Source organism: Berkeleyomyces rouxiae (genome assembly GCF_048999995.1).
Source record: "Berkeleyomyces rouxiae strain 22BRR77 chromosome Unknown BrBRR77_ptg000001l, whole genome shotgun sequence".
Taxonomy (NCBI): domain Eukaryota; kingdom Fungi; phylum Ascomycota; class Sordariomycetes; order Microascales; family Ceratocystidaceae; genus Berkeleyomyces; species Berkeleyomyces rouxiae.
The window spans coordinates 4,894,402-4,915,458 of NW_027396491.1; the positions used below are offsets into that span (position 1 = coordinate 4,894,402).

The 21,057-nt window shown below is 54.1% G+C and overlaps 6 protein-coding genes across 6 annotated transcripts; 3 read left to right on the top strand and 3 right to left on the bottom strand.

Moving 5' to 3' along the window:
* Nucleotides 1–313: 313 nt before the first annotated feature.
* On the top strand, nt 314–1,702 carry BROUX77_001370 (uncharacterized protein; the record flags this gene model as incomplete). Its single annotated transcript, XM_073745792.1, has 4 exons — nt 314–470; nt 541–801; nt 868–1,486; nt 1,546–1,702. 4 exons carry the CDS (start codon nt 314–316, stop codon nt 1,700–1,702), a joined length of 1,194 nt encoding a protein of 397 aa, XP_073609605.1.
* A 1,292-nt stretch (nt 1,703–2,994) lies between these two features.
* BROUX77_001371 (uncharacterized protein) lies at nt 2,995–5,477 on the bottom strand (the record flags this gene model as incomplete). Its single annotated transcript, XM_073745793.1, has 6 exons — nt 2,995–3,444; nt 3,510–4,109; nt 4,172–4,553; nt 4,652–4,840; nt 4,918–5,038; nt 5,327–5,477. 6 exons carry the CDS (start codon nt 5,475–5,477, stop codon nt 2,995–2,997), a joined length of 1,893 nt encoding a protein of 630 aa, XP_073609606.1.
* Nucleotides 5,478–5,998: 521 nt separating this feature from the next.
* Nucleotides 5,999–7,124, top strand: BROUX77_001372 (uncharacterized protein; the record flags this gene model as incomplete). The annotated part of the gene is made up of 2 exons (XM_073745794.1): nt 5,999–6,946; nt 7,017–7,124. The coding sequence occupies 2 exons, from the start codon at nt 5,999–6,001 to the stop codon at nt 7,122–7,124; spliced, it is 1,056 nt and encodes a 351-aa protein (XP_073609607.1).
* Nucleotides 7,125–7,601: 477 nt separating this feature from the next.
* On the bottom strand, nt 7,602–10,624 carry BROUX77_001373 (uncharacterized protein; the record flags this gene model as incomplete). Its single annotated transcript, XM_073745795.1, has 2 exons — nt 7,602–9,995; nt 10,067–10,624. The coding sequence occupies 2 exons, from the start codon at nt 10,622–10,624 to the stop codon at nt 7,602–7,604; spliced, it is 2,952 nt and encodes a 983-aa protein (XP_073609608.1).
* A 751-nt stretch (nt 10,625–11,375) lies between these two features.
* Nucleotides 11,376–13,478, top strand: BROUX77_001374 (uncharacterized protein; the record flags this gene model as incomplete). The annotated part of the gene is made up of 1 exon (XM_073745796.1): nt 11,376–13,478. The coding sequence occupies one exon, from the start codon at nt 11,376–11,378 to the stop codon at nt 13,476–13,478; it is 2,103 nt and encodes a 700-aa protein (XP_073609609.1).
* Nucleotides 13,479–14,469: 991 nt separating this feature from the next.
* BROUX77_001375 (uncharacterized protein) lies at nt 14,470–16,395 on the bottom strand (the record flags this gene model as incomplete). Its single annotated transcript, XM_073745797.1, has 3 exons — nt 14,470–16,079; nt 16,242–16,294; nt 16,391–16,395. The coding sequence occupies 3 exons, from the start codon at nt 16,393–16,395 to the stop codon at nt 14,470–14,472; spliced, it is 1,668 nt and encodes a 555-aa protein (XP_073609610.1).
* Nucleotides 16,396–21,057: the final 4,662 nt, after the last annotated feature.

Genomic DNA, 21,057 nt, shown 5'->3' on the forward strand with positions numbered 1-21,057 from the left:
TGCCAGCCTTGTCTTGATTATTTGTCACCTTTGGCCTGTCTCCCCAAATCCCCCTTACCGATCTCTCAGGAACACCCTGCATGTAGCTTTCGCCTCTCTCCTGACATCAACCTCGACCTCGGTCTGTCTGCCTGCCAGTCGCCGGCTTTCCCGACAAAGCCACCTCGACATCTCGCGACCCCAAAGCTGTTCTTCTCGGCTCGGGCTCCCAGTTGCACGCCTGGACTGTCTTCACATCGCCCCACCACCACACACTCCAACAGCCGCCGCCGGCCCTTTTCTCTATCCTTCGCTCCGCTTCACAACCACCAAAATGGTCCTGGCGCGCCCAGTCCGCGTTTTGGCGCTTCTCGCCATCATCGCCTGGGTCTACATCATGTTCAGCGTTTTTGAGCCGTCCGTTTCGCTGCCTGGCCAGAACAAAGGCGTAAACTCACAAGAATACCATCTCGACGACCCCATGCTGGACCGTGAGTCTCTTCCGCTTCAATTGACTGGCTGCTGTCTGGCCCAATCAACTAACACCTTCTCCTCAAATAGCTTATGACGAACCAGAAGGGCCCCTCCACCGCACAGGCCCCAACTATGCCCACGACGCGGCCAACTCGGATCGCATCAATGCCACGCTGCTGGCCCTTGTTCGCAACGAAGAGGTCGAGGATATGGTCTCGTCGATGGAGGACCTGGAGCGGACGTGGAACCACAAGTTCAACTACCCGTGGACCTTTTTTAATGACGTCCCGTTCACCGAAGAGTTCAAGCGCCGGACTCAGGCTGTCACCAAGGCCGAGTGCAGATACGGTACGTACATGTCCAGTCAGTTTTCGGGTATAAGAAGCTTCAGACTAACACCCTTGCTTGCAACAGAAACCATTCCCAAGGAGCATTGGGACACCCCCTCGTGGATTGACCAGAGCCTTTTCAACGACGCCTCCTCCAACTTGGAGTCTGAGAACGTGCAATATGCCTCCAAGATCTCATACCACCAGATGTGCCGCTGGAACTCGGGCATGTTTTACCGCCACAAGGCGCTCAAAGACATGGAGTTCTACTGGCGCGTGGAACCCAAGGTCAACTTCTTCTGCGACGTCGACTATGATGTGTTCCGTTGGATGCAGGACCACAATAAGACCTACGGCTTCACTATCAACCTGTACGACGACCCCAAGACCATCCGCACTCTGTGGCCTGAGACGCTCAAGTTCATGGCCGACCACCCTGAATATATCCACGACAACAACGCTATCAAGTGGCTGACCGACGACACCGAGCGCCCCGATCATGCCGCTGGCACCGGCGGCTACTCCACCTGCCACTTCTGGAGCAACTTTGAGATTGGTAACCTGAACTTTTGGCGCAGCAAGGCCTACGAAGACTACTTCAATCATCTCGACCGTGCCGGAGGCTTTTTCTACGAGCGCTGGGGCGATGCTCCCGTACATAGTGTTGCCCTTGGCCTGTTTGAGGATGCTAGCCGCATCCATTGGTATGTCACTTCTATTATCGCTACTACTCAATCACTCGTATACTAACAGCAACCCACAGGTTCCGTGATATTGGATACCGCCACATCCCCTTCTTCAACTGCCCCAACTCGCCTAAATGCAAGGGCTGCACGACTGGCAAGATGTTTGATGGTGAAAACTTCCTACTCAAGGAGGACTGCCGCCCGAACTGGTTCAAGTATGTTGGAACCGACTGAGTGTGCTGACGCGTAATTGTTTTGTGTGTGTGCTTTTTTTGTCATATGCCTTGGTCTCTTTTTCTTCTGTTTGGCGTCAAAATACGCATGCGCCATGGAAACGAGCAGGTATACAAGGTTTTGAGCCCAGTTTACATGTGGCATGCCGACGAGCCTGAGCAAATGTGACTGAAGCTCGGTCTTTTTGGGCTGGGCGCCACTGCAAGGAGGAGACTGGCCTCCTGCATGTCTCGAATGGCACTGTTGCTCGTGCCCAGGAATCATGGCTGCGCACTTGAAACATCGCAGGCTTCTTTGGTCTATGGAATAAGGGGAAAAGGGTGACTCTGATTACCGAGTGAACTCGGGGGTTTTCATGGCTGGAAGAAAAGAACGATGGGTACTCGAGACCAAGCGCTGTACTCGTTTCAGATAGACTGTAACTTGAAAGAAGAAATCAAGTCCTTTCTGCCAAAAGTGCGCATCTCGCAAGGGCTCCAAGGGTTTTGATGTGCATAAAGAATCATCCACATCATACGTAATCAGCCCACACGGGCAGAACTTGCGCCAAACTGCTCTAACTGACTAACTATTGGGCTTTCCTTCCACGTTGTCTCCAGCCGTGTAATGTCTCTACATTATGCCATGTGATAACCTACTGTCTCTATGTGTAGATACCCAAAGCGTCACACGGCTATGCGCTACAAAGGACAACAGTCTCAACGAGTATATAAAGAGCCCTTGTGCTTGCAGCCGCATTGTAAGTAGTTCATGGGCCTCACTGCCATACACCTTCTGCACACTCGTTGTTTCCGCTGGTCGTCTTCTCGCCAGCCCCATTCTCGTCTTTTCTACCGTGCATCTCATCGCCACTTTCTTTCGTCTTGCTTTACATGCTCATGGCTCACCCCGAGGAAGAAAGGAACCCGCGTCCTCCGTCTCCACCCTCGCCCCCGCCACCGGATATCTTCGCCAAGGCTGGCAACGCCCTAGTCTAATCTGGCAAAGCTCACTGGCATCGCCGCCACACAAGTTGTGAGCATGGGGGTTTTTTTCTCGGTCCGCTTTCAGGGCTTGTCTTTGCGACAAATCAACTTCGCTAGTTATGAAAACTTCATGTTACACCAACAGAAACCCTCCGAACTTGAGACCACCACCCTTCATCAGCCTTTGTCTCTCCTTGATCTCTATAGCCATAAACTCGTCTTCCACTAAATGAAATGAGAATCACTCCATACCACACATATTGCCATGTTGAAGAATCAGTATTACATAGTTAAATTATAACAAGCACCGCAGCATATCCGCGCCATCTAGTCGTCATCCCTAAACGAATCCGCCAGCTCCGGGGTATCCATGCCACTCGCTGTATGCGTGTGTGAGACTGCCGTCGGGGGTGTTAAAAGACTATTGCTAGCACCAGGGCTAACCTTTGCGTCATCATTGTCTTGAAGATCAGAGCCGTCGTCAGACGTTGCAGCAGAAATGGCGACAGGTGAAGCAACGCGAGTGCCGGCCATGATGTTTTCGCTGACGCCGGTGATTTGGATGCAGCGAGCTTCGTTTTGATACGCGGCGGGAATGATCTCGATGATTTCGTCGCGGGGAAAGTGAAGCGTGGGGATGTCGCGCGTAGAACAGTGCATGAGGTAGGCATAGAGAACACGTAGTACGGACTCGTGGGCGATAATGAGCAGATCATTTTGCTCACGCTCAAGCTCCAGGATTATAGGCTCAAGACGGACGGCAAGATCATGGTATGACTATGTAGATAGTTAGAATCTTGCAATACCGGGGGAATTTTAGCTCCACGATCAAGTAGACATACCTCGGCACGTGGGTATCGGTGGTGATATGGGTCTATCTCGTGCTTCTCGACTTCATCGGCGTACTGGTGACGAATGGCGGTCTCAGACAAGTGTTCACAAGCACCAGGATTGATCTGGGACATCTGCGGTCGTTGGCGCACTTTGTAGCCCAGTTGTTTTAAGTAGTCGGCTGTTTGGATAGTGCGCATGCGCGTCGAAGTCCACACAGTCAAGCCGCGCATTCTTGCGTCAGGGCGTGTCTTTAAAAGCTCGGCGTGTTCTTGTTCACGATGCTTGAGGATCTCGTCCGCCATCTTGCGCGAGTAGTCGAGGCCCTCTTCAGAGAGCGGCGAATCAGTAAGGTATGACTCGCCTTCGCTGGTAGGACCAGCACGCACGAAAAAGGTGGCGCGTGACTTGATATGTAGGTTGGTGAGGTAAAAGACAATTCGATGCGAAAGATAGTTAAAGCTGACGTTGTTGTAGAAAAACTTCTGGCCAGCATTGATCATCCGAACATAGTTGAGCTCGCTCTCGTCCATGGTTTCGAAAGCAGGGATCTTTGCCTCAATACGGCGCAGATACAGGCTTGCAGCCTCATCAGGATTCATGCCGCTAAACTGTCGGGGTACGTCAGAGTCAGTTATTGACGTCGTGGTGATGGGCGTGGAGCAACTCTTACGTCGGGCGAAGAAATCTTGACATTGCGCGCATTCTCGAGAAGAATTGAATCGTCATCAACAAAGGACTCGATGAAAAGCGTCTGGACGTCGTGTTTGGCAAACTCCTTGGCGAGGGCTCTTCTGCCAGCACTCGTTGGATTTACGGCATCATAGATGGCAACCTGACCGTTGGCGTGATTTAGCCAGTTGTAGATGTCCTCACGACACTTTTTGAGAATCTTCTGGCGCAGAATAACAGAGGCTGGCGACGCATTAGGGAAAAAGTAATCCTCTGGTACATTTCCACCTTCGACAGTTGCGCGGCGATAGTCGCCCAGATGGAAGATGCGGGTCTTGACGCCCAGCCACTGCAAGTATCGTGACATGGACACGCAGATGTGACTAGGCAAAGTTAGAAGACGGGGTTATAGCAGAGGCAGCAATCATGTAAAGTAGGCAAAGCCAGGAAAACGCAGGGCAATAAAGAGCGGAAGGCCTACGTCTTGCCGCGGGCCGGCAGGCCGACCATGACTATGGCGATCCGGCCCGAGTGGAACAGCCGGCCGGACATGGTGCTGTACAGCTGGGCCGGGGCCATGCTCTGGTCATCTGAGGTATCATGGATGGAATCGAGAAACGTCGAACTCCGGCGACGGTACCGCGGAGCATTGAGAGCAATCTCAGCCGTGCTGGGACGCGGCGAGGGGAGATGCTAGGGTTAGCCAGAGCCCGTGAGAAGACATGTGAGGAGAAGACGTGGACTCACAGTAGAGTGTCCATTTTGACGAAGGGCTGCAAAGATATGAGGCGGATGGCGGAGCGGATGGCAGCGACGTTGAGCCAGTTGGAGAGCAGCACCGAGAACACGGAAGCACACGATGTTTTGGCTGTGGCACCACAAGCGGCGACGACAATGCGGTGGGGTATAGCTTGTCACTTGTATATCTGGAGCTTAGAATGATTGATGACCAGGATCAAAGCCGTTGTTGCGTTGCAGCTGCCTGTCAGCTCGATAGCGCTTAGGCGATTTTGGGCCGTGGATGGTTTGGATTTAGGGGTGATTGCCGTGGGGGCAAGGGTTAAGGGGAGGCTGGAGCTCCAAGAAGACGTGGAGGGAAAAAGCAAAGTCCGGGCTATCGGACTCAGCAGCGCCGAGGCGCTGGCTGCAGCAGTACCTGATACCTGTGCCCATACATACATCCAATTCCAGGTCAAGTCCAGGCCGGCTAGGCTAAAAGTGGGGGCGGCGGTACGATGCGGAATGTGCTGCTTACACGTGATCCATGCAACCACCGGCTGAACATCGGCGCAGTAAGCAGAGCCCATTGGCCAATTAGCGCGCCCGCCGTTGGACAGAGCAGAGTGGGTGGTGCCTCAATCCGCCGACTAACCCTAATGACAGAAAATTTCAAGCCCGCTTTTTTCTGCCATCCGCCAGCCATCACCGCCTTGGGGCCCATCATCGCCTGGAGTGCCTGTGCTTGGAATATTTTTCTTTTGGGATCATGTTTGCGAGCCTGTTCGTTGGCCGGAAAGAAATTAATTGATTTTTTTTGTAATTTTATTTCTCTTCCCTTTTGGTGTTATTGACTTCGTCTTCGTGTCATTGAGTTTTTGGAGGGTTTCGTCTGCTTCTCTACTTTCCATCAATCACCATTGGCCTGGCCTCCAAGCGATAAAGCCACTTCGACGCCGTCTTCTTGTCTCTTGCATCGTCTGCCCTCCACCGAGACCTCCGCCATCCTTCCCGCATTTCTCCGTGGCCACAGCGACATCCTCCCGGCAATCCGCCTGTCTCTTGCTTCATCCGCCAGACATCCCCCGCTCCGTCTCTCCTCCCCCACACAATGGCCACCATCATGGATTCAATCAACGGCTTCCTGGCCACCAACCCGCTCGCCAAGAGCGTGGCCGATGTCCTCGAGTCTTACTCGGAACGCAGACAAAAGCTGGGCCTGCCCAACCCCGGCACCAGCGAGCTACTGACCAAGGAGGTGCAGCGTGAGGTCCTGCCTTCGGGCTACATGTTCTCAGGCATCAAGGCCGACATCACCAAGATTGTCGGCACGTCGCCTTTCTTCCAAGTGTCGCACCAGTTCGCCATGGGCGAGCGCCAGAGCCCCTACGCCTTTGCCACGCTGTACGGCACCGACGACGTCTTTATGCAGTCGCAACTCGACAACGAGGGCACCTGCAGCGCGCGCATGAACTATCGCTGGACGCCCGCACTCATGACCAAGGCCCAGGTGCAGATGAGCCCCAACGGCAACATGGCCCAGTTCGACCACGACTACTCTGGCAGCGACTTCACTGCCTCGCTCAAGATGATCAACCCCTCTGCTCTGAGCGGCGGCCTGACCGGCATCTTCCTGGGCAGCTACCTGCAGTCCATTACTCCCAAGCTGGCCCTTGGCTTTGAGAGCGTCTACCAGCGCCCCGCCATGACCCAGGGCCCCGAGACCGCCGTGTCACTCATGGGTCGCTACAAGGCCGAGGACTGGGCTGCCACCGCCCAGCTGCAGGCCCAGGGCGCCTTCATCGCCACCTACTGGAAGCGTCTATCCGACAAGGTGCAAGCCGGTGTTGACATGCAGCTGTCGCTAGCCCCCTCGCCTGCCATGATGGGTGGTGGTATCTCCAAGGAGGGCCTGACCACTGTTGGCTTGAAGTACGACTTCCGCATGGCCACCTTCCGTGCCCAGATCGACTCCAGCGGCAAGATCGGCTGCTTGATCGAGAAGCGCACTCAGGCCCCCGTGTCACTAACCTTTGCTGCTGAGTTTGACCATTGGACTGTAAGTTTCAAAGTGCTCTATTTATGCGTCTTCGAGTGCTTGCTAACATCATGTTTTCCTCTTTCTACAGCAAACCCCCAAGATTGGCTTCGGTCTGTCTGTCGAGTCTCAGTCTGAGGAGCTGCAGGCTGCTGCCGAACTTGGCAGCCCCCCTCCCATGCCCAACGTCCCCTTCTAAGCTTGCCGCTTGAACCGCTTGGATGACTCTTGGAAGCTGATGCCGCGATCTTCTCTTTTTCACTGCGTATACCCATGGAAGAGAGGGAGAGTAATACCGCCCAGTTCCCACTAGTTTTTTCACGCTTCCCTCAACTTCTTTCTCTGCTGTTTTTATATCACCTTTCCCCCATTTCTTTTTTTCTCCTTTTCTACTCTTCCTCTTTTCCTTTTCTCAAAAAAAAAACGACGAGGGCTAGGCGTGGGTTGAGGTCTCAACTGTGTACATTAGGGTGTGTGTGTTGTTTTTTTTTTTCTTTTAGGTGTGGAATGGGAATGTGAAGATGACAAGAACGCTATTCGGTGAACCGCTGAATCCTTGTGACTTTATGAGTTGATGTTATGATGTTGTTGTGTATGTATTACAAACATTAATGGTACACGCCATGGTCATTCTCACGGACCTGACAAAATCTTTACTCGTACACGTCTCTTCCCGCTACATTACAAAATTGACCGTAGCGCCGTTCTTGACGACGATGATCTTCCTGACTGTCGCCAGATCAACAACAGGCGCCACCTTAGCCCGACCCTCGTCGGTCTTCATGATTTCCCCAACGATATAATTCTGCAGCGCCTCGCCGCGAACCTCTTTGCCCGCCACCGGCACACTGACGACCGCCTTTAGCCGCCCATTGACTTGCACAGCGCACTTTTGCATTGACACAGCGAGCAGCCGCTTCGAGTTATCCGGCGCCGGGAACGCTGCCTTACCGAAGATGGCTCCGGCCGCAGGGCACAGAATGCTCCAGCACTCCTCGGCAAACGCAGGCGCCAGCGGAGCCAGCATGCGCACGAGCGCCGAGGCAGCTTCGCGGCGGATTAACGTGCTGGCACTGGCACTGGGCGTCAGCGTGTTAGTCAGGACCATCAGGTCGGAGACGACGGTGTTTAGCGCGTAGACATTGGCGAACGACGCCGTCACTGACTGGATTGTGGCCTGCACTTGGCGCCAGAGCGCGACATTGGCGTCCCACGTGGCCTTTGCGTCGGCATCCATCGAGGCGAGTGTGGTGTGCTGCTTCTCGAGGAACTGCTCGGCTGTCATGGCGGAATCGGCTGGGTCGGCGGCGGGGAGCGTGTTGATGTAGTCGTAAAGACGAGCAAACCAGCGCGTCACGCCAGAGATCTTGGTCTCGTCCCAGTTCAACACATCGGCCACAGGCGCCTGGAAGAGCATGTGAGTCCGAGTGGCGTCGGCGCCATACTTGGCCACAAAGCCGGTCGGGTCGACGCCGTTGTATTTGCTCTTGGACATTTTCTCATAACTGACGCTTGCTTCACGCTCAGTGCCCACGACCCGCGGCTGCTTAGAGTTCGAAAGGTCGATTTCTTCGGGCTCGAGAAAGCGGCCGTTCGTAGGGTCTGTGTATGTTTTGCCATGGACCATGCCCTGAGTGATGAGTCGCTTAAAGGGTTCAGCCTGGGTTTCCTCCGGCAACAAGGGCGACTCTGAAAAGAGTGTGGTCGTAGAGAGGAATTTGTAAATGAAGCGAGAGTATAAAAGATGCAGGATAGCATGCTCGATTCCACCGATATAAAGGTCAACGGGCAAGTATTTTTTAACAGCTTCAGGCGTAAAGGGAACATCGGGGTTATGTGGATCGGCAAAGCGGGCATAATACCAACTAGAATCGACAAAGGTGTCCATGGTGTCGGTATCTCGCTTGGCTGCGCCCCCACACGACGGGCACTTGCAGTTGACCCAGTCCTCGACGCTTTCCAGCGGGTTTCCGGGCTTCCCTGATCCCCAATGGTTGTCAACCTCGGGCAGTGTGACGGGCAAGTCCTGGTCCGGCACGCGGACGGGGCCGCAGCTCTGGCAGTGGATGATGGGAATGGGGGTTCCCCAGTAGCGCTGTCTGCTGATGAGCCAGTCGCGCAGCCGCCACTTTTCGACGCTTTGAGCGAGCTTGGCGGGCTCGAGAAGCTGTATGATTTTTTGTCCCGCTTCCTTGGAAGGCATACCGGTGAATGGTCCACTCGTCTCGGCCATGACACCGTGGCCAGTCAGGGGCTGGACCTGAATAGAGACGGTAGATTCAGTAGTCTCCGATGGGTCTGAAGGCTGGCTTTCAGCGTTTTCTGATGTTATAACAACACGTACTGGCGCATCTTTGTGGTGATGCTTCCAAAAGGCAAAGTCACGAGTATCATGAGCGGGAACACCCATGACAGCTCCCTCACCGTAGTAGCCGATTACATACGACGCAACATAGACGGGGATTGATGTTTTGGTGGCTTGTGGGGTTTCTTCATGGAATGCCAACGGATTTATAGCGCGCACTCCGTCCAACAAAAAGCCGGCCTTGCTCTCGGGGGGCTCGGCAGACAGGGTGTCAATGAAGGCCTGAAGCTCGGGGTTATTCTTGGCCAGATCAACAACAATGGGGTGTGACGCTGCCAGCGCCACGTACTGTACGCCAAATAGCGTGTCGGGCCTCGTGGTAAAAACCTCGATGTCAGAGCCAGGCGCGCCCAACACAGGGAAACGGACCTGCGCGCCGTGGGACTTGCCAAGCCAGTTGCGCTGCATGGCGAGCACTCTCTCAGGCCAGGCATCGTCCTTGGACAGGCTTTCAAGGTCGTTTAGCAGCGCGTCGCGGTACTCGGAGATCTTGAAAAACCACTGGCGCAGATTGCGCTTCTCGACCTTGGCGCCAGATCGCCACGAGCAGCCGTTGGCATCGACCTGTTCATTGGCCACGACGGTGTTGTCGACAGGATCAAAGTTGACTTCGGCATCGGCTTGGTAGGCAAGGCCTTTTTCGTGCAGCATGAGGAAAAGCTTCTGGGTGTGCTTGTAGAATTCGGGGTCGCATGTGGCGAGTTCCTGGATATGCAAGCCAGCGTTAGTGGGCGCGCGCGTATACGGGACTTATCTTCCAAGTAGTAGAAACTCACGCGGTCCCAGCTCCAGCAGCCGTTCATGACTTCAAGTTGCTCCTTCATTTTTGCGATGTTGGACTTGGTCCAGCCGGCAGGCGGGATGCCTCTGGCCAAGGCCGCGTTCTCAGCAGGCAAACCAAAGGCATCCCAACCCATGGGTAATACAACTTCGTAGCCTTGCATAGACCGGAACCGAGCCATGACATCGGCGATGGTGTAGACTCTCAGGTGGCCCAGGTGCAAATTGCCCGACGGGTAGGGAAACATGGGCAGCACGAGCTGCGAGCCCTTGGCAGGCCCAGGACCCGAAGCCTTGGGTCCGTTCGGGAGGATCTTTTTCCAGGCTTTGCGCCACTTTTCGTCAATGCTAGCCAAATCCAGCTGCTTCTTCTGCGCCTGCGACGCATAGTGCCGCCGAGCTTGCAGGTGAAGAGCCGAGCATTGTGAGAGCTGGGCGAGACGCCGGTAGACGCTCTGGCGCAGCGGAAGCGCCATTTGCGAGGGCGCGCGGCGGCTGGGCACGGCGCAGATTGCCGGCAGTGTCCCAGTAGCCGGGCGGGAGGGTATCGGCATGGCGGCTCGAGACGTGGAGGCAGTCCGGCAATCGGTGTTGGTGGACTCTCCAGACGGGACAGCGCGGCGGACGGCGGGGCACAGCTTGGGGGTTTTTTGTAGGGGCAGCTGCTGGGAAGCTGCCGGCAGCTGTCGTGAAGAGCACCTATGACCATTCACTTTATGGCCAGCTGGCTGCCAGCTGGCGCCTCCAGATCACACAACATCTATATGCCGAGTCAGAAAATGCGGGCCCGGCCTTCTAATAAACCAGTAGCCCCTCCGCAACCACCGAAGCCGATCATCTAAAACCACCTAAAATTCTGCATCACCGAGCTAGAAGCCCGCGCTTTTTTTTTCCGCCAGTCGCGACCAACTCCGGCCCTCTTCTCTTTGTCATCCCGTTCTTCCTCGGCCTGCAATTGCTCCCCGTCCGTTGCCGGCCTTCTACTGGGAGCTTCTGCCCACCAATTGTCTGTGCTTCTGCGTAAGACTGCGAGACGTCATCGCATCCTGCTGCAGAGTCATACTCACTTATATACAAATACATCACGACACCTCGTGCACTACCACTATCTGCAAGGCTGTTGACTTGGCACTGCTTATATAATCCTCTAGCCATCTCCCTTGGCTCGTCCTCCCCTTCCGGCAGCGCCTCTGCGATTGGCTTTCTACGACCATCCCGACCCCAGACTCCCCCGTTATTCCCTCTGCCATCACCACCACTCGAGCCCCTCTGCTTCCCAGCCGTATATAACCGCCAGTTGCCCAAATGGACAAAATCACAGACAAAATCGCCGCCTTGCCGGCCGGCGCCTGCTACTTCTCCCTCGAGTTCTTCCCGCCCAAGACCGACATGGGCTTCTCCAATCTACGCAACCGTCTCGACCGAATGGAGCGCGCGCTTCACCCGCTCTTTGTCAATGTCACGTGGGGTGCCGGCGGCTCGACTGCGCAAAAGTCAATGCAGCTGGCCGAGACGTGCCAGAGAGAGCTGGGTCTCACCACGTGCCTGCATCTGACGTGCACCAACATGAGCCCGCGGCTTATTGACAAGGCCCTAGAGGATGCCAAGGCGCTTGGAATACGAAATATTCTGGCTCTCCGCGGTGATCCGCCCCGTACCGCCGAGTATGCCGATGCGGGCGCTGACGCTAAGGACGAAGATGCTGGCAACTTCAACTACGCCCTTGACCTTGTGCGCTACATCCGCAAAAACCATGGCGACTACTTTTGCATTGGTGTTGCCGCCTACCCCGAGGGCCACGCCGACGGCAGCCATCCCACCGGCCAGAGCTTCGATAATGACTTGCCAATGCTGGTCGAAAAGGTACAGGCGGGTGCCGACTTCATCATGACCCAGCTCTTCTTCGATGTCTCTGCATATGCCAGCTTTGAGGCCAAGCTAAGGGCCCATCCCAGCGGCATCTTCAACTCCATCCCCATTATCCCTGGCTTAATGCCCATCCAGAGCTACCAAATGATCAAACGAACCACCAAACTGAGTCACGCCAAGGTGCCTCAGGCCTTGATGTCAAGGCTAGATGCTGTCCAAGCTGATGACGAGCAGGTCAAGTCTGTTGGCGTAGATATACTAAGCGAAATCATTGCCGAGATCAAGAGGATGAAGACCGACACATCCACCCCCCAGGGCTTCCACTTCTACACGCTCAACCTGGAGAAGTCCGTGAGCCTTATTCTGGAAAAGACAGGTCTGATTCCTGACAGGGATGAATATGATGACAACGAAGAAGCCATAATAGGCGACGACGAAGTCTCTATGCCCATCCGCGCCAACGGCAGCAGCCTAGCGCCGCCTGTTATCCTAAATGGCCGGTCCAATGCCGTAGCACGGCGGATGTCCTCCATCGGCTCTGACCCGCGCAACCGTGTGATTGTCTCGACCGGATCCGTCGGCAACAGCGAGTACGTAGTGTCTGCACGCGACGCCTCCCTACTATCCAACCCCATCAACACGCGTGCCAACACTCTCGCCGCATCGGAAGGCGAAGGTGTGCTCGGCCGCGAAGTCACATGGGATGACTTCCCCAATGGCCGCTGGGGCGACGCTCGCTCGCCCGCCTACGGCGAAATCGACGGTTACGGCGTCAGCCTGCACATGACGCCCTCGCAGGCCCTGCAGCACTGGGGCTACCCCGTGACGCCCGACGACATCAACACGCTGTTCCTGCGCCACATTCGCGGCGACCTGTCCGCGCTGCCGTGGAGCGAGGAGGAGCTGCGGCCCGAGTCGTCGGCCATCCAGCACCACCTCGAGGCACTCGACACACGCGGCTGGTGGACCGTCGCGTCGCAGCCGGCCGTCAACGGCGCCAAGAGCAGCGACGCCACCTTTGGCTGGGGCCCACCCAACGGCTTCGTCTTCCAAAAGGCCTTTGTCGAGTTTTTCCTGCCCAGCGCCGCGTGGAAGACTCTGCTCGCGCGCCTGACAGACCCCAGCGTCAAGGATCAGGTCTGCTTCTATGCCAGCAACGCACGCGGAGACTTTGTTTCGTCGGATAGGTTGGCTGCTGTGGCCGCCGACGCCAACGCTGGCCCTGGCTCTGGCTCTGGCATGACGGCAGCAGCGCCGGCGCGCGCCGGCCCGCAGCAGCCCAGCACCAACGCGGTCACTTGGGGCGTGTTCCCTGGCAAGGAGATTGTCACGCCGACGATTATCGAGGAGGTGTCGTTTTGCGCGTGGGGCGAGGAAGCCTTTGGCATCTGGGGCGAGTGGGCGCGCGTATACCCGCCCGGCACGGCGTCGGCGAAGTTGCTTGAAGGCATCCGCCGAGACTATTACCTTGTCAATGTGATTCACCACGACTTTGTCGACCCGAATGCCCTGTGGCAGCTGCTGCTGAGTAAGCAGTAGGAGAGGATGGACGGGAAGGGAAGGTAGAGGCCAGAGGCCAGGGGAGGAGCCGGGATATAGATGTGGCACTGTCTTTTACACACAATACAAATACTACTAGGAAGACGACTGTTCAACATTGTCCACACGGTATAAAAAAGTCATAGCCAGGTATTCGAGTTTAGTACGATGGCAAGGCAAGAAGAGTTGGCCAGCACATGGCCCAACACACAAAACCAGCCTCAAATGAAGCGACGCCCAAGTCACCTCTGCCACTACTAGCACATGTCAAAGTCGACTCTACCGTGAACTTGTATTATGTACACGCATACATACCCGTCTAACCATGCCCATCCTGCTCCTCTTCCCCCCATTGCCAGACGCCAATCAAGCCAGCCAGCCCCCTGGTGACGAGAGACCCTAATCAAACTCTTTCTTTAAGCTTAGTTTAGAAAATCGTGTCGCTAAAATTAAGCGCTGACACGCACTCACTCCTTGCAGCATTCAGTTCTGCATGTGTATTTTTTTTTCTTTTTGGGTTAGGAAAAAAGAGTGTACCCCTGAATAACCCTCACCTAAGCGTGTGGTATTACGTGTGTAGGAGAAACTCTAGGTTCTTTAGCCACAACCTTTGCTTCTCCGACAACAAAATACATGCACAAGTGAAGTTGATAGATAATGCACCAGTTCATGAGAAAACACTTTTTTTGAGAAAGGCTCGATGAGGTTTTCCTTTTTGTTTTTTTTACAATTTTAGGATTACAAGTTGTATGAGTGGAAAGAGAAAAAACGAGGTAGACATTGTAGGGCATGTTGAACATTATTCAGGACGAAATGCAACAGGCAAATACAACCAAAGGCAGCGCGACAAATCAGCAAGCCGAAGGCTAGAAAAAGAAGAACGAAGTAAAAAAAAAAAAGAACTGCTGGAACGTGAGGAAGTAAAGAAGAAAGACATTACTACAGCTGAGGTAGAAAAAAAAGAAAAGAAAAATGGGAAAAGAAACAAAATCTAAATCTCAATGGTCTTCATGCCGTCATCAATCTCATTGACCACCTTCTTGGCCACTTTCTTCTCGTCTTCGGTATCTGAGTCTTCCTCCTCCGAAGATGAACTGCTAGCCGTTGATTTGATGGAAGCTGCGGTCTCGCTGCCATTCCCCGTTGATGATAGTGGAATCTTGGTCTTCTTGGCAGCATCCATGAGGAGCACAGGGCTGTCAATCTCAAGAAGCTTGGGCGATACCGTTGTTGATGTGGAAGTGTTGACACCAAGAGAGTTGTTGATAGTGGAATTGCTACCGTCGTTTTCTTCTGTCACCCGTGCAAGGGGAGACGCCTTGGCATATCCAGGTCGACTGGGGCTAGCAAGCGGGGAGTTGGCAAGAGGCGAAGCTACTGACAGGCGTTGCAAACTGCGGCCACGGAGAGAGTCGCTGGAAACGTTGTCAACGACGGGCGAGATATAAGGTGAACCAGTGGGAGAAGTGTGAGTCGAGGTTGCGGCTGAACGGGGAGCACTACCACGGGGAGTGGGCGCCATGGACTTGCGGTTAGGAGGACGGCGGTTGTACTTTTGGTCCATACGCCAGCGGAGAATATCGAAGTAGCTAGGCTCAACACGGCTGGACTTGAACTCGCGCAGCTTTAGTTCCATAGTTTCCTCATTGATGAACCACTTGTTGCTGGAGAGATCGTCGGCCACAATAGCCAGCAAATGAGCCCACGAGCGAGCAACAACATATTTCGTGTCGTAGTCGCGACCAAAGAGAATAATCTGACCCCAGTGGCCGGTAGGACCAGGGTGAAGATCGACAGCCAAGTTGTTGCCACCCCAATCACGCACAAGAGGGATCCAAGCTGGGTGAGAGTAGGCACGCTGAATAGCGCCGGCGGGCACACACTCCTGGCGAGAAATGAGGTCCTTGCGCCAATTGGGGTTGTTGCGTGAAGCGGCATTGGGCGAGTTGGTTTTGGAAGAAGAGGGCTCACCGCCATCTTCGGACACGGAATGTCTTTTCGGGGGCGTGGGGGGCATGGCGGCTTGACGTTGCAGGAACTCAGTGTTGACGGTGCGCCAGTTCTCCCATTCCTGGACAATTTCCTCACAATCGAGAAGCATGTTGCCGAAAATAATACCAGTAGGCAAGCCGCCACGTTCTTGGCCATCGTGGCACATCCAAGACTCGCGAACGTCGGCAGGTAGCGAGCTATCGAGCTGGTGCTCGAGATCGTTCATATCGTTGCGAGTGGCACCTTCACACACTTGATCAAACAATTCGGGATAGTGCTCTTCAGCCCAGGCATCTATGCGGTGCCAAGAGTGGGAAACAGGGGGTGCTGGGGGCAGGCCATCCCGGAATGCCTGCATGGGGACATCCCCGGGGGATTGAACCTCAAATCCTTCGCCGTTGGTGCGAGCGGATTGTGAGCGGAGACCAGGAGAGTAGGAGCCAGAGGGAGAAGCGGGAGAGAAAGGCGGACGAGAGTCGAAGTCGGAGCGGTCATCGTGGTAGGAGAGGTCATGGCGAGATTCGAAACCAGTTGCCACAGAGGTTAAGCCACGGGCGCTGTCAAGGGGCACATGGCGTCCAGTTCTGTAGGGTGAATCGTGATTTGAGTCTGACGAGGGGAGACGTAAGTAAGAATTTCACTCATGGGTAAACAAATAGAGCGGAGGTGGAGAAGGGGGGAGGCAATGCAAGATAAGAAAGACAGGAGAAGTGAGTAGGTAGTAGTATAGGAAAGTGATGCAGAGCAGTGGGAAAAGGGGATACAACTTACGTCGGTCGTAACTGGTCATAGAATGCCAGAAGGACTTGAAGGCGTCTCCTAATCTAAAAATTGGGATGTGTGAGCAGGCGCGATTTGTTGTGTCGGGTCGAAGGGTCAAAGGGCCGAGTGGCTGATGTATAGATAGTGCAGTGACTTACGACATGTTGGTAGTCGTGAGCGAGTATTATAAACGCGTGTCTTTTCGTGTAGATCAAGCAGGTTTCCGTGGGCTGAGCAAAATGTTGGCGTGCAGTGCAGTATTGCAGCGAGAAGATGAAGACTAGCTGGAGAAGGGAGAAGAGAAGAAGAAAAAAGGCGTGGATGGCGGAGATGAGAGCAAAGTCGAGTAGAGAAGAGAATAGAATAAGAAAATAGAAGGAGAGCTTTGGAGAAGTATAAAAAAAGTAAGAGTAAAAAATTAATTCACGGAAAAGAATGACAGGAAGTGAAGAACGGCGTTGCGGCGTGAGAAGAGAAGAGAGAAGTTCAAGTGTCGGCCATGAAGAAGAGAAGAAAGAAGAAGAAGAGGGAGAAAAAAGGAGGAACGGCAAATAAGAACAAAAACAGAGGATGAAAAAGGATAAATTGGGAATGGAGGTAGGCAGAATGTGGTTGGCAGGTAGATTTTATGTATAGCGCAGCGTAACAGACCAGCAACAAACAAGAAGGCGGGATTCTGTCGTGGTGGCCGCGGTGCAGCGTGAGTTGTGCGACTTCTGCGGTGGACGAGGGCACCTAAAAAACGAAGAAAAGAAAAGTAGGAGGGAGAGTTTGAAGATGGACTGAGGTTTTCGTGAGAGGAGAATTATAGCAGGCACAATTTTTGTGTGGAAGAAGCCGTCGTGGTGGGCAGTTGCTCTACGACTACGAGCTACGAGCGTGGGCGTTTGCACCTGCGCGAAACAGCGAAGCCAAAGAGCGGTCGGCGGGCGTTAGCGCAGAAGTGCAGAAGTGCAGATGTACTTGTACAAGCAGCTACCAGACAGCAAGTGCGGTGGAGTGGGCCCAGGGTTTGGGGGTCCGGCTAGGGCTTGATGCCTGCAGATAGGGGGGAGAGAAGGGAAGCGAAGGGAAGACGACAGGAGAGATGCAACTGTGCCAGCATTCACTAAAAGCCTACGATCCAGGGCACATAACCAACTGGAGCGCGGTGGTCTGGGAGGAGACTCCTGCTACGCGGGCACCACGCCGCCTCCGGGTGGAAGGAGAGGGAAGCATCTGTGTGCAAGTCGAGTAAGTACTGCCAGCAAGTAAATGGGGGCAGTGGAATTTGGATGGTTAGAGGTGTAGAATGAACCAATTGTTGGTACCTTGGTACCTGGGCAGTTGCTTGTAGTTGCTTGTAGTTACTTGTACTTGTACATACACATTTGATGCGTACCTGCCTCTGTCGACGTCCGTGCCTTCTGCTCTGGTGTCTGTGCCTGCCTCCCGGCCCCCTTCCCCTTGTCAATAATAGAAGGGTCAAGTAAAGCCAGGCATCAAGCAGCAGAAGGAGGATGCCGATGTTCTTCTTCATAGAATTCTTGCAGAGCGGCGCAGCATGTAAATAAAGCTGCAGTTTTTTTGGTGATGGGGGGGGGGGGGGGGGGGGGGGGGTTGATGGAGATAAAATGGGAAAAAGAAAAGAAAAAAAAAAGAGAAAAAAAAAAGAGAAAAAAAAAAGAGCCTCTTGGCCTGTCCCTTTTTTTGTTCTCTTAGTCTTCGCTTTTCTTCTGCCGGCCATGCCAGATAATCCCCCTCCCCCCGTATTATATTATACACACACACGCATCGTGATCATGCCATGCCCCATGCGGGCCTTTTCCTCTTTCTGCAGCCGCCTGTACATGTGCCCTACAGCTAGCTATAGTGAAGAACGGAAAATCGCCTTGTGTCTGGATATATATCACTATAACCCCAAGGCCCAATACGAGAGGGACGGCTCATCCGCTCAGCTTGCAGACCACCGAGTCTCAGACCGTCTGCTTTGCACCGCTTGGCTGCTGTCAGCAGCGCGCACTAGCCACTAACACACACAAAAGCCATGCTAAATCTGCGCTGGTCTGCACTGGGCTGCGCTATCCAGCTTGACCTGTAACTGGGCCTGTCCTGGCCTGGCCCGCCTCCAGTGTAGCCCTGGGGGCTCCCTTGTGTAGCACAGGGCCTATATCTGTATCTGCGTCTGTATCTGTGTCTGTACCTGTACCTGTACTGCTACTGGCGTCTCTACCTGCTCCGGTGTACAGCTACTTGTCCCTGACCCTGACATAGGGCACCGCATCTTAGCTCTAGCCTGCCTGGCTGACGTGGTCTAGCTTATCCGAGTATGGCTTCTTGGGCCGAAGGGGATTGATTGCCACCCACCAAGTCTGCAGTCTTTGTAAGTTAAGTCTCCTTAGTCAGGGGACAAGAGCAACCACTGTAAGACTCGAGGTAAGTATGCCTAACTACATAGTTACATAGTCGACTAACTAGCTGCCTAGTAGTCAGCAACTACAACCAGTTAGCGAGCTAACTATCAGCTAGCACCATTGCACAATGAGAGGGCTACTAGCCGGCAACGGAACAGCGGGCCAGCGCGTAAAGGCTCTTCTTTGTCTTGGGGCTGAACTAGCAGCGTCACCCAGTTTGCTCGGAAGACGACGCGGCAAAGGCATTTTCTCAGCAGATGAAGATCTCCTTGCAGAACGGGTCCAACGACGGAGATGACAAACACATGGCCACGCAAGAGAGGGAAGGCGAATGAGGTTGTGCTTAGTTTGTGCTGTTGTCCCCTGTCCCATGTCCCCGTTGTACCTGTAGTATGTCTGTAGTATGTGAGTATACATGCGCTGCCCTGCTCCTGGCTGGTGTGCCTGTCCAAGTACCCGCTACCTTTCTTTCTTTCTTTGCCGACGAAGCCGCTTGTTCTGCTCCCTGTTTTCTTTTTTCTTCTTTTTATCTTTCGAGCCCCATGCCATCTGTGGCTGTCTTGTGAGCGGGTGGCCCATTTGGCGTACCTCTGACTTCTTTGTCCCGTACAAAGAGCCAGGGCGCGCTGCTCTCGCTCGACCAATCAGACGACGCCGTTGGTTGTGCTGGCGTTGCACAGTAATGGAACTATGTTCACAGGCGGCCAAAGCCACATGTACTCGGTACGGCGGACTCTGGTAGCGGCCAGGGCAGTGGGGGGCGGGGGGCAGGTACTGGGTACCTGTACCTGGTACGACGGAGGTGTTTCATCGACGCTGTCAGCATTGTCATGCTGCGAGACGGAAGACGGACATCGGCTCAGTGATTCAAAGCATGGCCGTTTGTTTGTGAGCCAACCCGTCTGTCGAAATGGGCCTCCTGACTTCATTGTTGGCACTTCATTGTTGGCACTGTCGTGGCGCCACCTGCCGCTGCGCCGATCTGCGTCGTCCGCGCCGACGTCCGGCCCCCGAGATCCGACAGGCCCCGATCGCCGTCTTATGCACCTCGGTCGGCACCACACGACTCCGTCTGGCCTGTTTTGCTCTGCTCTGGTGGTTGCTTTCAGCCTGCTGCCATGGCCCTTGTTTTGCCTCTGCCCCAAAACAATCTGCAGCCAGGCGGCTCTCGTACCTTGGCACCGAAGCACTCGTTCCTCTCGGTCGTCTCGTTCCTCCACTCCGTTTTCTCCTAATCATTCTCCCCACAAGTATAGACATAGACAGATGTGCGCTGCAGGTCAGGTAGCATGCATGTTTGGTACAGCCTTCCATGTACCGTCCGCACAGTACATAGTTACATACATGTACATATGTACATTGCATTTGCATGAAATGCTACCTGCAGATGCAAATGCAAATTACCCAGAGGCAGCACATTATTTATCTGCCGGCTCGCCTCCTATCACTCACTCACCACCCAGCACATGCTCGCTAGCCTGCTTGGGCATCTCACTTCTTCTGAAACAACACAACATGCCCTTCCTTGCTCCCTCACCTGCCACGCGCCCAAAGTGATCCCGACGGCTTAGACATTGACACCGACATCACATTTCCATATCTCGACACGGCCGTTCATTGCCTGCCAATTCCATGCCTTTCCTCTCCCCTCCTTTGCCCGAGTCTCGGTCCGAGTCTTAGTCTCTCTTTTTGCCCGCTCCGCACGTCAACGTTGCCCGCATATGCATGTTTCTCCTCTCCCATCCCCTCTTCTCCTCTCTCCGGCTCTCTCTCTCTCTATGCTCCCCCCCCCCCCCCGCGACACCAAACACTCTCCCCCTACGCCAGCGTGAAATTGAAATATATAACCACATGCTTGTCCCCTTGTCCAAGGCCCTCCGTCTCCCCCGCTCCACGGTCTAGTCCATTCCAACATGCCCTCCCTTGACGTCCAACAATATCCCTCCGATCCCTACTTGGTCTTCAACCACCGCCCCCTCGTCATCCCTTTTGCCGTGTGCCCGTTCTGCGCCCGCCCGTTGCCGACTGAGACTCTGACACTCCGCCTCGGCTGCCCACGAGTCAAAGTAAAAGTAAACCCGTGTGGTCCGTGGCGCCCGCGTCCGTGTCGCACTGCGGGAAAATGAACAATTGTCGGAACTTTTTTTTTTCTTCATTTTTCTAAGTAGGCTGACACCAACACATCAACAAAATCGTGGCTACAGTTAAAAAAGAAGAAAAATCCCAAAAACACACAAACACACAAACCAACACCAAACAAGCTCTAACTAACTATAGTTGCACAATATCCCAAAACATAAGTGTACAGTGCATTTCAAACATCACCGCCACTACATCCATCCGCCTTTTTTCTTAAAAAAGTGAAAAACAAAAAAAAAAAAAAAAAAAAAAAACTCCAAAATCATACATCCTATCCTAATGTATCACGCTCT